The sequence below is a fragment of the Mustelus asterias genome, chromosome 18 (assembly GCF_964213995.1).
Source record: "Mustelus asterias chromosome 18, sMusAst1.hap1.1, whole genome shotgun sequence".
Classification (NCBI taxonomy): domain Eukaryota; kingdom Metazoa; phylum Chordata; class Chondrichthyes; order Carcharhiniformes; family Triakidae; genus Mustelus; species Mustelus asterias.
This window is the reverse complement of record NC_135818.1, coordinates 7,083,928-7,100,157: the sequence shown is the minus strand read 5'-3', so window position 1 is coordinate 7,100,157 and position 16,230 is coordinate 7,083,928. Positions and strand designations below refer to the sequence as shown.

At 46.2% G+C, this 16,230-nt stretch overlaps 1 protein-coding gene across 4 annotated transcripts in view; it reads left to right on the top strand.

Annotated features, from left to right (window-relative positions):
- Positions 1–16,230, top strand: part of gpr176 (G protein-coupled receptor 176) — a 94,976-nt gene that overhangs the window by 57,121 nt on the left and 21,625 nt on the right. For all 4 annotated transcript variants that reach the window (XR_013499979.1, XM_078233328.1, XM_078233327.1 and 1 more), the window contains exon 2: positions 13,147–13,399. Coding sequence is in view for 3 of the 4 variants with exons in the window: in XM_078233327.1 (XP_078089453.1) it covers positions 13,147–13,399 (253 nt within the window). In the remaining variant the exon portion in view is untranslated. The remainder of the gene's footprint in view (positions 1–13,146; positions 13,400–16,230) is intronic.

Here is a 16,230-nt window from a genome sequence, read left to right as displayed (position 1 = left end):
GTATCCCAATACATAGAATCATAGAATTCCTACAGTGCAGGAGAAGGCCATTTGGCCCATCAAGCTTGCACCGACAACAATCCCACCCAGGCCCTATCCCCCGTACCCCCCTACCCCATGCATTGCCCCTGACATTAAGGGGCAATTTAGCATGGCCAATAAATCTAACCTGCAGATCTTTGGAATGAAGGAGGAAACCGGAGCACTCGGAGGAAACCCACATGTGACAATAATAAATCAAATCAAATCATGTCAGGGGTGTTGATAATCCTGGATGTTGCATAGAGTCAGTGCCTACAGGGAGAAAGCAAAGTTAATTGGAAAAAACAGTAATAAATAGAAGCTGACATTAATCCTGTTACTTTCACCTCACACTGTGCCGGTCACAGCTCCCCCTGTCCTCTCCAGAGAAAGCTGAGGTAGTTACCTAATTGGATTGTTCGAGCAGTGGAAAACGTGATGGTCATGAGGAGTGGGGTGGCACAGTGGTTCGCACTGCTGCCTCACAGCGCCTGGGACCCGGGTTCGATTCCGACCTCGGGTCACTGTCTGTGTGGAGTTTGCACGTTCTCCCCGTGTCTGCGTGGGTTTCCTCCGGGTGCTCCAGTTTCCTCCCACAGTCTGAAAGACGTGCTGGTTAGGTGGATTGGCCGTGCTAAATTAACCCTAGTGTCAGGGGGATTAGCAAGGTAAATATGAGGAGTTACGGGAATAGGGCCTGGGTGGGATTGGGTGGGTGAAGACTTGATGGGCAGCCTCCTTCTGCACTGTAGGGATTCTATGAATGGAACCTTTTAAGATAACCTGCCTAACCTGTCTGGTTCCTGACCATTAATACTGCACTTAGTCGACTGTCATGCACAGATGGCAGAGTCGGAGAACATTCTCTTGTGGCTTTTCACAGAGCTGAGTGTTTCTGCATGGATGACGTTTCTGATAACCTTGGAATGCAGTTGTCCCTCACGCATTTCAACACAGATAAGCATCTCCCTTTAATTGTAGTCATCTGGAGTTCTAATTTGGACCATTTTCTTTCCTCCTTTGCCAAGCTGCAATCTCAATTTTTAAAAAACTCTTATTTCACGCTGTCTCTTTTGATTGAGGCTTCAGATTCCGAGCATTCTGTTGGCCGTGGCGAAATGACAACCCTCTTTCTGACTCCTTCGTAAGAAGTCTCACAACACCAGGTTAAAGTCCAACAGGTTTATTTGGTAGCACGAGCTTTCGGAGTGTTGCCCCTTCATCAGGTGAGTGGAGGATTGGGTTCACAAACAGGACATATAAAGACACAAACTCAATTTACAAGATAATGGTTGGAATGCGAGTCTTAACAGGTAATCAAGTCTTTACAGGTGCAGACAATGTGAGTGGAGAGAGGGTTAAGCACAGGTTAAAGGAATGTGTATTGTCTCCAGCCAGGACAGTTAGTGAGATTTTGCAAGCCCAGGCAAGTCGTGGGAGTTACAGATAGTGTGACATGAACCCAAGATCCCAGTTGAGGCCGTCCTCATGCGTGCGGAACTTGGCTATCAGTTTCTGCTCGGTGATTCTGCGTTGTCATGTGTCTTAAAGGCCGCCTTGGAGAACGCTTACCCGAAGATCAGAGGCTGGATGCCCGTGACTGCTGAAGTGTTCCCCGACAGGAAGGGAACACTCCTGCCCTGGTGATTGTCGAGCAGTGTCCATACATCCGTTGTCATAGCGTTTGCATGGTCTTGCCAATGTGCCATGCCTCGGGACATCCTTTCCTGCAGCGTATCAGGAAGACACGTTGGTCGAGTTGCAAGAGTATGTACCGTGTACCTGGTGGATGATGTTCTCACATGAGATGATGGCATCCGTGTCGATGATCTGGCACATTTTGCAGAGGTTGCTGTGGCAGGGTTGTGTGGTGTCGTGGTCACTGTTCTCCTGAAGGCTGGGTAGTTTGCTGCGGACAATGGTCTGTTTGAGGTTGTGCGGTTGTTAGAAGGCAAGTGTTGGGGATGTGGGGGTGGCCTTGGCGAGATGTTCATCTTCATCGATGACATGTTGAAAGCTCCGGAGAAGATGTCATAGCTTCTCCACTCTGTACTGGATGACGAAGGGTACTCTGTCTGCTGCGTCCCCTGTTTGTCTTCTGAGGAGGTGGTGCGGTTTTTCGCTGTGGTGCGTCGGAACTGTTGATCGATGAGTCGAGCACCATATCCTGTTCTTACGAGGGTGTTTGTTGCATTCCTCTTCATCTGAGCAGATCCTGTGTATACGGAGGGCTTGTCCATGGGGGATGGCTTCTTTAATGTATTTAGGGTGGAAACTGGAGAAATGGAGCATCGTGAAGTTATCCATGGACTTGCGGTAGAGTGAAGTGCTGAGGTGACCGTCCTTGATGGAGATGCGTGTGTCCAAGAATGCAACCAATTCTGGAGAGTAGTCCATGGTGAGTCTGGTGGTGGGATGGAACTTGTTGATGTCATCGTATAGTTGTTTCAGTGATTGTTCGCCGTGAGGCTTTGAGATGTGGAGGCTCTGGAGAGGGTACAGAAAGATTTACCAGGATGTTGCCTGGTATGGAGGATTATGAGGAGAGGTTGGAGAAACTTGGTTTGTTCTCACTGGAACGACGGAGGTTGAGGGGCGACCTGATAGAAGTCTACAAGATTATGCGGGGCATGGACAGAGTGGATAGTGAGAAGCTTTTTCCCAGGGTGGAAGAGTCAATTACTAGGGGGCATAGGTTTAAGGTGCGAGGGGCAAGGTTTAAAGGAGATGTACGAGGCACGGTTTTTACACAGAGGGTGTTGGGTGCCTGGAACCCGTTGCCGGGGGAGGTAGTGGAAGCAGATACGATAGTGAGTTTTAAGGGGCGTCTGGACAAATACACGAATAGGATGGGAATAGAAGGATATGGTCCCCGGAAGGGTAGGGGGTTTTAGTTCAGTCGGGCAGCATGGTCGGTGCAGGCTTGGAGGGCCGAAGGGCCTGTTCCTGTGCTGTAATTGTCTTTGTTCTTTGTTCTTTGAGTCCAAAGGAACATTCTGGCTGCTCGTGTGCTGAGAATGCGCGTCATCAGTATAAATGGCTATTTACTCGAGGGCTAAATTTAGACGTGTTTAATTTGGTTCCATTTGTAAAACCGAAGCTATCGAATGCTATTTTAATATTGTCTTTCATGGTAGCAATTCATTCTCCTGTTTAGCATAAGAGTGTGAAGGAGCTGGATTAGCATCAGGAATGAAGCAGCAATTAACTTAAAGTGGTTCAGTGGATTGTTACGACGGTGTATGTTAATCCCACTCGCTCTCACCGTCATTCAGGCCAACCCCTGTAATTATATGAAACAAAAATGTTCACAGAAAAATCAGAGAGGTGTAAAAATTACAGATGTTAAATTTAATCAGAACTCTTTTGTTTTAAAATAAAGGTCTGATGGGTAAAATTGAAAATTAGCGCAGTTCTGTAAAGTTCTAGCAGCCTCACACTGACATTCTGCTGGAGGTGAATGAAACGTCTTTCAAAGTTATTTGCTTTAGGTCGTTGGTAGGTATTGTGTGTCTATAAAAAGAGCCAGTAGCTGACTCTTCATAGAAATAGAATCCCTACAGCACAGAAGGAGGCCATTCAGCCCACTGACAACAATCCCACCCCAGGCCCTATCCCCACAACCCCACACATTTACCCTGCTAATCCATTTAACCTACACACCCCAGGACACTAAGGAGCAATTTAACATGGCCAATCAACACATACATTTGGGGTGGCACGGTGGTTAGCACTGCTGCCTCACAGCGCTGGGGACCCGTGTTTGATTCTCGGCTTGGGTCACCGTCTGTGTGGAGTTTGCACATTCTCCCAGTGTCTGCGTGGGTTTCCTCCGGGTGCTCCGGTTTCCTCCCACCGTCCAAAGATGTGCGGGTTAGGTTGATTGGCCGTGCTAAATTGCCCCTTAGTGTCAGGGGGACTGGCTAGGGTAAATGCCTGGGATTATGGGATAGGGCCTGGGTGGGCTTCTGGTCAGTGTAGACTCGATGGGCCGAATGGCCTCCTTCATAACTGTAGGATTCAATGATTCTATGATCTTTGGACTGTGGGATGAAACCGGAGCACCCGGAGGAAACCCACACAGACACAAGGAGACTGTGCTGACTCCACACAGATAGTGACCTGAGTCGGAATTAAACCCGAGTCCCTGGCGCTGTGAGACAGCCGTGCTAACCACTGTGCCTCCAGTCATGGATCTAAGTCTTGTTTCTAAGCCTTTGGGTCTCTTGGCTCTCAGTGGTTAAAGATCCCAAATTGAAAAGGTCAAAACACAATATTTAATGTTCAAACTTTGTTCTTATCAAGGCAAGAGATAACTAAATGGAACAGATGATCGATGTACGTGATGGTAGCAAAGTGGCAATGTGTGGTGTACCACTGGACTAATAATCCAGATACCCTAACTAACGGGCTGGAGACATCGGTTCGAATTCGACCGGGGCCGTGGGGATAAATCTGGACTTGAAAGCTAGTCTCAGTAACAGTCTCCGTGTAACCACCATTGATTCTCATAAAAATCCATCTGGTTGACTCATGTCCTCACCCGGTCTGGCCTACACGTGACTCCAGACCCATGTGGTTGACTCTTCACTTCCCTCTGAAATGGTTATGCAAGCCACTCAGTTCAAGGCCAGTTAGGAATGCTGGCCTTGCCATGAAAGGATATAAAGGCATTGCTGCTTGAACACCAGCAACAGAAGAGAAACATCCATTGTATCAGAATCCTGGGCGGGATTTTTCTCTCTCTCTGCAGTGTATTTCACGGCAGTAGGAGGTGGTGCATCGCTCACTGACAGCAGGGTCTTACGGTCCCGTCCTTGTCAACAGGGTTTCCCGTTGAATACACCCCTTTGTGCTTGGGATGCCACAGTGAGAGGTGCACTGTGGCCTGGACCGTAAGACCCCACTGGCATAAGCGACAGCCAGATTTTGGTTTTCCATATTCCCTACGGCTCCTAATGGTGCTACATCCTGGACAGTTTTACCCTATAGTTTGTTCAGAATGTGGTTGCCACGGTTCAATTCAAGGAGCCAAAAGCAAAATGCTGCTGATGTTGTAATTAAAGTAGAAGGGCAGCACGGTGGTTAGCACTGCTGCCTCACAGTGCCAAGGACCCGGGTTCGATTCCCGGCTTGGGTCACTGTCTGTGTCTCCCCGTGTCTGCGTGGGTTTCCTCCGGGTGCTCTGGTTTCCTCCCACCGTCCAAAGATGTGCGGGTTAGGTGGATTGGCCTTGCTAAAATGCCCCTTAGTGTCAGGGGGACTAGCTAGAGTAAATGCATTGGGTTATGGAGTTAGGGCCTGGGTGGGATTGTTGTTAATGTGGACTCCATGGGCCGAATGGCTTTCCTCCGGGTGCTCCAGTTTCCTCCCACATTCCGAAAGACGTGCTGGTTAGGTGCATTGGTAGTGCTAAATTCTGCCTCAGTGTACCCGAACAGGTGCCGGAGTGTGGCAATGAGAGGATTTTCACGGTAACTTCATTGCAGTGTTAATGTAAGCCTACTTGTGACACTGATAAATAAACTTAAAACTCCAACTTTGATTTAAAAAAAATTTACCCAGGATTTGATTCTGGGATCTTCCCGTGGTGCAGTCGCCAGGCAAGGGAGAGAGAGATACGGAGTGAACATTTCAATGATCTTTCATCAAGTCAACAAGTACCTCTTTAACATATCAGAGGTGTCATTCCAATCTAGCTGAAATGGATTCAAACTGAAACTGCGAGAGTTCTGACTCACTGTACCACTCAGGCTTATCTTGTCCAGCCTACTCTCAGGCAGTCATGTTGAGTGCTTCTCATCATCAATTTACCCTGTGGCTGGTTAAAACAAAAGCTTAATTAATCACCAAATATTCTGTAGTCGTTGAGGCCCACCGTCTGAGCAAGCTTCCTGTGGCTGTGATGGAGCTTTTCTTATTATTTTACGGGGACAGGATTCTGGGTGATAACCTATAAATATTCTTTCAAACATCAGGTTTGCCCATGTTATGGAGTTATTACGATGAATGATACTTTACCAGATGATTTTAACCCTTAACATCAAACAAACGCCATCATTTTTCGTAGAATCCTTACAGTGCAGAAGGAGGCCATTTGATCCATTGAGTCCGCTCTGACTCTCTGACAGAGTATTTTGCTCAGGCCCTGTCCCTGGAATCCCACAGATATACCTTGGCCAATCCACCTAACCTACACATCTTTAGGCACTAAAGGGCAACTTAGCATGGCCAATCCACCTAACCCACACATCCTTAGACACTAAGGGGCAATTTAGCATGGTCAATCCACCTAACCCACACATCTTTAGACACTAAGGGGCAATTTAGCATGGCCAATCCACCTAACCCACACATCTTTAGACACTAAGGGGCAATTTAGCATGGCCAATCCACCTAACCCACACATCTTTGGACACTAAGGGGCAATTTAGCATGGCCAATCCACCTAAACTACATAGCTTTGGACACTAAGGGGCAATTTAGCATGGCCAATCCACCGAAACTACACATCTCTGGACACTAAGGGGCAATTTAGCATGGCCAATCCACCTAACCTGCACATCTTTGGATGCTAAGGGGCAATTTAGCATGGCCAATCCACCTAACCCACACATCTTTGGACACTGAGGGGCAATTTACCATGGCCAAGCCACCTAGCCTGCACATCTTGGGACTCTGGAAGGAAACTGGAGCCCCCGGTGGAAACCCACACGGACATGGGGAGAACGTGCAAACTCCACACAGACAGTCACCCAAGGCCGGAATTGAACCCGGGTCCCTGGCGCTGCGAGGCTGCAGTGCTAACCGCTGTTCCACCGTGCCGCTTCTGTGTTGTAGCATTATTAAATCAGCTGAATTTGAATTAATCTGTGTAAACCAATGGCATGGCTTATTTACTGACATTCAAAAGCCACAGAATGGAATAAGATTACTTTCTTCAATGCTATTTTGCTGCATTGTTGCAGTTGGGTTTTAACTGCTAAAAACATTGGCTCATGCAGAACTCAAAGGCTTGCTTTAGAGTCAAGTGTTGAACTTTCAAGTCCCACTCCAATGCTTGAGCACTTAATTGAATCGGTAGCAAGAAGTTGCTTCATTATTCAAAGTGTTACCTTTCAAATTACGTAATAAAACCTGGAATAGTCAATTTTTTTTATTCATTCATTGGGATGTGGGTGTCATTGGCTGGCCAGCATTTATTGCCCTTCCCTAGTTGCCCAGAGGACAGTTGAGAGTCAACCACATTGCTATGGCTCTGAGTCACATGTAGGCCAGACCCGGTAAGGACAGCAGATTTCCTTCCTTAAAGGACATTAATGAACCAGATAGGTTTTTCCGGCAATTGACAATGGTTTCATAGTCATCAGTAGATTCTTAATTCCAGATTTTTATTTATTGAATTCAAATTCCACCATCTGCTGTGGCGGGATTCGAACCCGGGTCTCCAGAACATTAGTTGAGTTTCTGGATTAATAGCCTGGAGATAATACCACTAGGCCATTGCCTCCCCGATTTGTTAATGGTGAAACTGCTTGAGGGAGCACAATGTCAAGGCATTATGGTACAAAGGGTAACAGCACTTCACAATGATCACGTTGTAGAAGACTAGCGATAATACCACTCAGCCATCGTCTTCCCTTCAATTAATAAATCATACAATGGAAGAAGAGAGGATAAATATTTCCATTCATATAGAACCTCTCATGGCCTGAGGTCATCCCCCAAACTTACAGCAAATGAAGAACTCCGAGTCAGAAAAACAGAAAATGCTGGAAAATCTCAGCAGGTCTGACAGCATCTGTGGAGAGAGAATGGAGCCAACGTTTCGAGTCTGGATGCCTATCCCCTCCACCCGCTGCCTTGGCCGTCATTCATTCTCAACCAACCTGACCGAAACAGGTTAACAGAGATTTATTTCATTGCAATTTGCACGCAAAGTAACTGCTAGGCGAAACAGCAGTGAATACACTTCAGGGTTATTGAGTGTAAAGCACAATGCAACCCTCTGATGATACGAAAGCTGTGATACAATTGTTATTCCTCCCTTTTCCTTTCATTCCCTCCACAGTCGCTTGTTTAATTTTTTTTCCAAAACACAAATTAGTTTAGTTTATTTATTCATGCCACAAGTAGGCTTACATTAACACTGCAGTGAAGTTACTGTGAAAATCCCCAAGTCACCACACTCCGGCACCTGTTCGGGTACACTGAGGGAGAATTTAGCACGGCCAATGCACCTAACCAGCACGTCTTTTGGACTGTGGGAGGAAACTGGAAACCCGGACCCACAGACACGGGGAGAATGTGCAAACTCCGCACAGACAGTGACCCAAGCCGGGATTTGAACCCGGGTCCCTGGTGCTGTGAGGCAGCAGTGCTAACTACTGTGCCACCGTGCTACCAAATATATTGTTTGAGTCAAGTTTAGCTGCATATGGATTTCCACCAACGCTTGTCATTCTATCCATCTTTAAAACTCTGCACTGAAAGAGCTTGCTAATCAACCTTCAGTCATTCTTAACATGCCAACTCTCAGAATGCTTCTGTATCTGGCCAACGAAAGGTAAGACTGACAGTTTCTATTGGGCTGGAGTCGATTATTCTGCCTGTCTCCTGTCTCACTTCAGCCAATGAAAATGCTGCCACATTCCAGTGGCATCTGGAAACATTTTTGGCACGCCCTTTGCTAATGCTGGGACAAGATGGCATGACATCATCCCATCGGTGCTACTGGTTACAATGTCATGAACTTATGACCTGTTTATTGCCAACATTTTTTGTTTTTGTTGCGTTGGGTGTTCTGCGCATCACAATGTTACTCCCTCAGTGATATCACAGCGCAGTTAGGCAGTGCATGCACAGTGGTCAATTTGTGATAGAATCCATAAAACCATAGAATCCATACAGTGCAGAAGAAGGCCATTCGGCCCATCGAGAGTATGCACCGATTTGTTGAAAGAGCATCTTTCCCAGGCCCACACTCCCATTCTTGTCCCGTTAGCCCACACATTTACCATGGCCAGTCCACATAACCTATACATCTTTGGACACTAAGTTAGGGCATCATGACTGACACAGGCTTAGAGGGCCTGTTGCTGTGCTGTACTTTTCTTTGTTCTTTGTTCTTATCTTTGGACACTAAGGGGCAATTTAGCATGGCCAATCCACCTAACCTGCACATCTTTGGACACTAAGGGGCAATTTACCATGGCCAATCCACCTAACCTGCACATCTTTGGACACCAGGGGGCAATTTAGCATGGCCAATCCACCTAACCTGCACATCTTTGGACACTAAGGGGCAATTTACCATGGCCAATCCACCTAACCTGCACATCTTTGGACACCAGGGGGCAATTTAGCATGGCCAATCCACCTAACCTGCACATCTTTGGACACTAAGGGGCAATTTACCATGGCCAATCCACCTAACCTGCACATCTTTGGACACAGGGGGCAATTTAGCATGGCCAATCCACCTAACCTGCACATCTTTGGACACTAAGGGGCAACTTAGCATGGCCAATCCACCTAACCTGCACATCTTTGGACACCAGGGGGCAATTTACCATGGCCAATCCACCTAACCTGCACATTTTTGGACACCAGGGGGCAATTTAGCATGGCCAATCCACCTAACCTGCACATCTTTGGACACCAGGGGGCAATTTAGCATGGCCAATCCACCTAACCTGCACATCTTTGGACACTAAGGGGCAACGTAGCGTGGCCAATCCACCTAACCTGCACATCTTTGGACACCAAGGGGCAATTTACCATGGCCAATTCACCTAACCTGCACATCTTTGGACACTAAGGGGCAATTCAACATAGACAATCCGCCTAACCTGCACATCTTTGGACACCAGAGGACAATTTAGCATAGACAATCCACCTAACCTGCGCATCTTTAGACTGTGGGAGGAAACCTGAGCACCCGGAGGAAACCCACACCCTTCATAGGCGCTATCATCTGAAATGCAATTAATCACCAGTTCCTAGGAAAACTAGTCATGTGAACACATTGTAAATTTGGGATCGGGGGGCGGGGAGCTCTCGTGGAGACCAGGAGCCTGATATTTATTGATTAATGGAAGTGCAGCAACGTCTCAGACAGCGCAATCCCACTCGCAGATTAGCTGACGCAGAACAAATTAAATTAGGTTTGAGATGCATTTAGCCGAAGACTCACTCACCTGAGAATTCATCAGTCATACAATTGTAATTATAGATGAAAAAGTTGAGAGGTTTTTTAATCAATTCAGTTTGAGTAAAGGAATAGGCATCAAGTAGGGATGTAATTAATCTTCCCGTGCTGTCTTCAATTCTTATCAAATTTATTTTAGTATCACTGCGTTCAAAGATCTTTTCAAAAGTATAAAAAGCCATTTCCAACTGTGTGGCTTGAAAGGTTCCGTCCGAAAAAGATTTAAAATTGAATCGTGGTTTTCCTTTATGGATCGATACATGCAGTTTTGCTGATAGTTATGGATCTCTGGAGTTGAGCTATTTTATATGTCAGTCTTTGATAATCATGCTGATTTTTAAATGTTATTAAATAAAAGGACAGCAGTATCCAACTGATCTCCTGCTGTCACCTTTTATCGCTTCAGTTTGTCAGAGTTGCAAGTTTCTGAATGTATATATATATCGTTTTTAATTTTAAAGCCCGCATCCTGTGTCATGTTGACCATAAAAAATTCAGCTGCACTTGAGATATTGGAAATTGGAAGTTATATTTATTGACCGTGCTATTCTTTAGCTATCAGTGACGCATTATTACTCAATAAATTTCCAGCGACGGGGACATAGTCATTAATCTGGCAGTGCGGATGTTCATCTTGAATTAATGCTTCGGAATGTGTTATCCACCAGTAGCTGCTAATGACAGGCCGTTAAAAAGCTTACAAATGTATCTGAATAAAGCCATTCTGTCACATACCCATTATCCACAGACAATTCAGTAAACTAGGCGATTTCAAGGCCTGTAACTGTTCTGAGGGTCAGGCGGTGATTATAAATCGCTAACTCTTGTAGGAGATTAACGCTATCAGTGGCTGCCATGTATCATTTCTTTTATTCTTTCATGGGACATGGGCGTCACTGGCTGGCCAGCATTTATTGCCCTGATTGCCCTTGAGAAGGTGATGGTGAGCCACCTTCTTGAACAGCTGCAGTCTGTGTTGTGAAGGTCCACCCGCACTGCTGTTAGGGAGGGAGTTCCAGGAATTTGACCCACCGACAGTGTGGAAAGAGGCCATTCGGCCCATCGAGTCTGCACCAACTCGACGAAAGAGCATCTCACCCAGGCCCTCCTCCCGCCCCATCCCCGTAACTCTGCACATTTAGCACGGTCAATCCACCTAACCTTCACATCTTTGGACACTAAGGGGCAATTTAGCATGGCCAATCCCCCTAACCTGCACATCTTTGGACACTAAGGGGCAATTTAGCATGACCAATCCCCCTAACCTGCACATCTTTGGACACTAAGGGGCAACTTAACATGGCCAATTGACTAACCCACAAATCCTTGGACACTAAGGGGCAATTTAGCATGGCCAATTCACCTAACTTGTACATCTTTGGACACTAAGGGGCAATTTAGCATGGCCAATCCACCTAACCTGCACATCTTTGAACACTAAGGGACAATTTAGCATAGCCAATCCACCCAACTGCACGAACCAGTGGTTTGGACGAGGAATGTGACAATGTTTTCTCAGACGCAAAAAAGAAAAGGCAAGTCGTCCAAAGCTGATTATTGTCCCTAGCCCTGTTGCTGAGGCTCAGACAGGACTATAATCTGCACCTAGTCAAATGGCCTCATAAAGTCACTGACAGCTAGAGAGTGGCTCCAAAGGACATACCCGTAGAATAATCCATGATTTAATTGTCTGAGGAGAGATGGGGAGAATGATGGAGGCGAGGAAGTGAATATGTTTTAGGCATTTTTGTTCCCAGATGTTATCCATTCCAGTGTACTATCACTTCCACAAAATAAAGAACGTGCCATGTCTTAAAGGCACGTTGTGTTAGATAGTGTGTGACACCCTATTATAGAAAGGATATTATTAAACTAGAAAGAGTGCAGAAAAGATTTACTAGGATGCTGCCAGGACTTGATGGTTTGAGTTATAAGGAGAGGCTGGATAGACTGGGACTTTTTTCCCTGGAGCGTAGGAGGCTGAGGGGTGATCTTATAGAGGTCTATAAAATAATGAGGGGCATAGATTAGGTAGATAGTCAACATCTTTTCCCAAAGGTAGGGGAGTCTAAAACTAGAGGGCATAGGTTTAAGGTGAGAGGGGAGAGAGACAAAAGGGTCCAGAGGGGCATTTTTTTCACACAGAGGGTGGTGAGTGTCTGCAATGAGGTAATAGTGGAGGCGGGAACAATTTTGAGTCTTAAAAAGTATTTAGACAGTTACATGGGTAAGATGGGTATAGAGGGATATGGGCCAAATGTTGGCATTCTTTCTGGTTGTATCACAGCTTGGTATGGGCTCCTGCTCTGCTCAAGACCGCAAGAAACTACAAAAGGTCGTGAATGAAGCCCAATCCATCACGCAAACCAGCCTCCCATCCATTGACTCTGTCTACACTTCCCGCTGCCTTGGCAAAGCAGCCAGCATAATTAAGAAACCCACGCACCCCGGACATTCTCTCTTCCACCTTCTTCCGTCTGGAAAAAGATACAAAAGTCTGAGGTCACATAACAACCAACACAAGAACAGCTTCTTCCCTGCTGCCGCCAGACTTTTGAATGGACCTACCTTGCATTAAGTTAATCTTTCTCTACACCCTAGCTATGACTGTGACACTACATTCTGCACTCTCTCATTTCCTTCTCTATGAATGGTATGCTTTGTCTGTATAGCGTGCAAGAAACAATACTTTTCACTGTATACCAATACTTGTGACAGTAATAAATCAAATCAGATCAATTGGGGCCAGCTTAGTGGTTTAAAAACAAGGGTGGCATGCACATGTTGGAGCGAAGGGCCTGTTTCCATGCTGTAAACCTCTATGACTCCATGACAACTCAACAGAACCCCACTTGGCCTCTGCTGCATTTTATCCCTGTGTGTTTCTCACCAGTTTGCCTCTCTGTTTGATGCAGGGAACCTGATGGTGTTGTGGTCAACTTGCCGCATGTCAGTATTCAAGTCCGTCACAAACCGGTTCATCAAAAACCTGGCCTGCGCTGGAATCTGTGCCAGTGTTTTCTGTGTGCCTTTCGATATTGTCCTGAGCGCCAGTCCGCACTGCTGCTGGTGGATCTACACACTGCTCTTCTGCAAGATTATCAAATTCTTGCACAAGGTCTTCTGTTCCGTCACTGTCCTCAGCTTTACTGTCATTGCATTGGACAGGTAGGTCACATCTTATTACTAGACTGCTATAATACGCTCTCAGTAATTCTGTGGAAGATAATGGAGTTATCGTAATAAATTTAGGCAAATATGTTTGCTGAAATCTTGTTGGCGTTTACACTGGTGGAATCATACGGCCTCTCCGATGGTGCATCCCAGCTGTAAGTTTCCCAGTGAGTAGGGGAAACCCCTTTGATACTGGCGGGGCCATGAGATCCTGCTGCCAGCAAGCAGCTGCTGTCGCCCAGTGCCTCCAAACCCACCATGGAGAGAAATATCGTGCCCAGCGTTTTGTTTCTTTAACAGGACATGGGCGTCGCTGGCTGGGCCAGCATTTATTGCCCATCCCTAGTTGCCATTGCACTGAGTGACTTGCTGAGCCGTTTCAGAGGGAAGTTAAGAGTCAACCACATCGCTGCGCGTCTGGAGTTACGTGTAGGCCAGACCGGGTAAGGATGGCAGATTTCCTTCCTTAAAGGGCATTATGAACCAGATGGTTTTTTATCCATAGGAGTGAAGAGTTTGTCATATAAGGAGCGGTTGAGGAGTTGGGGGTCTGTACTCGATGGAGTTTAGAAGGATGAGGGGGGATCTAATTTCGACTTACAGGATACTGCGAGGCCTAGATAAAGTGGACGTGGAGAGGATGTTTCCACTAGTGGGAGAGACTAGAACGCGAGGGCACAACCTCAGAGTGAAGGGACGCTCCTTTAAAATTGAGATGAGGAGGAATTTCTTCAGCCAGAGAGTGGTGAATCTGTGGAACTCATTGCCGCAGAGGGCTGTGGAGGCTGGGTCATTGAGTGTCTTTAAGACAGAGAGAGATAGGTTCTTGATCAATAAGGGGACCAAGGGTTATGGGGAGAAGGCAGGGGAATGGGGATGAGAATCAGATCAGCCATGATTGAATGGCGGAGCAGACTCGATGGGCCGAATGGCCTAATTCTGCTCCTATATCCAGATTTATTAATTTAATTTAAATTCTGTCAGCTGCTGTGGTGAGATTTGAATCCAGAGCATTGGCCTGAGCCTCTGGGTTTCTATTCCAGTGACATTACCACGATGCCACCAGCTCCTCATCTGATTTATAATGTAATTTATCAATTAAATTGATGAATAATCAAAGGTTAAATCACTTCGTGCGGGCAGATTTTTATTTTCTGATGACGATCTAGATTTGATATGGAATATCACAAAAACATTACTTTTAAATTCTGCTGTAGTTACAAACTGGCATTACTAATATTTTGGTCTTCATTCTAAGCTTAAAGTTTATTTATTAGAATCATAGAATCCTACAGTGCAGAAGGAGGCCATTCGGCCCATCGAGTCTGAACCGACCACAATCCCACCCAGGCCGTATCCCCATAATCCCGTGCATTCCCTAGCTAGTCCCCCTGACACTAAGGGGCAATTTTGCATGGCCAATCCGCACTTCTTTGGACTGTGGGAGGAAACCGGAGCACCCGGAGGAAACCCACGCAGACATGGGGGGAATGTGCAAACTCCACACAGACAGTGACTCAAGCTGGGAGCCAAACCCGGATCCCTGGCGCTGTGAGGCAGCAGTGCTAATCGCTGTGCCATCCGTTCCTGAGCCTCCAATAATGATGGAAAAAATAAATCTAGTCTTTTATTGTAGGAATAGGCAAATCAATTAATCCAGTTTTGGAGCTGCTATTTGGCTGCTAGATTTCAAAAGGGTCCAACGAATGCAGCAGCATCAAAATACAGTCGACTGATGTGTGGTGACATTTAGAAGTCACTGCTATGTTAAAGGTGCCATATAAATCAAGGCTGTTATAAAAATATTATCTTTGGTGACTTTCATGTTTACTGCCTGCTCTAATTCACTGTTTTGAGGTTCAAGTAGTCACAAGTAAGGCTTACATTAACACTGCAGTGAAGTTACTGTGAAAATCCCCTAGCCACCACTTTCCGGCACCTGTTCGGGTACACTGAGGGAGAATTTAGCATGGCTGACACACCTAACCAGCACGCCTTTCAGACTGTGGGAAGAAACCGGAGCACCCGGAGGAAACCCACGCAGACACGGGGCGAACATGCAGACTCCATGCAGAGAATGACCCAAGCCGGGAATCGAACATGGGTCCCTGGCGCTGTGAGGCAGCAGCACTAACAACAGTGCCACTGTGCCGCCCTGTTCTTTTTTAATATTTTATTTATTAGTCACAAGTAAGCCTTACATTAACACTGCAATGAAGTTACTGTGAAATTCCCCTAATCGTCACACTTCGACGCCTGTTCGGGTCAATGCACCCTAACCAGCACGTCTTTCAGAATGTGGGAGGAAACCGGAGCACCCGGAGGAAACCCACGCAGATACGGGGAGAACGTGCAAACTCCACACAGACAGTGACCCAAGCCGGGAATCGAACCCGAGTCCCTGACGCTGTGAGGCAACAGTGCTAACCACTGTGTCACTATGCTGCCCTAATTCTAATTCATAATGAATGTATTTGCCATTTTTAACTGCTGTTAAAATGGACGTGATATTATATAGTGGGCTTTGTGATACTTAACTAAAAATTAAATAAAAGGTGCTTCACAGGTAGCTGTGGCCTGTAGTAAATAACGATATAATAAAGCTGATAACTTGTGATGACAGTGTGTTGCAGTTTACTCAGGGAGTCCCGGTTGCTGTGGTAACATGTACTTTTAAATGTGTGTTATAGTGTGGAGCTGTAATAGTGATGGTAGAGGTTCCAACTTCCTTTCCATCACATGGTTATGTGGCATCTCTCCCACTCTTACCGCCTGCCATTGGTATGTGTTGGAAAGAGCAGCACAGTGGATAAGGGCTGCACGGT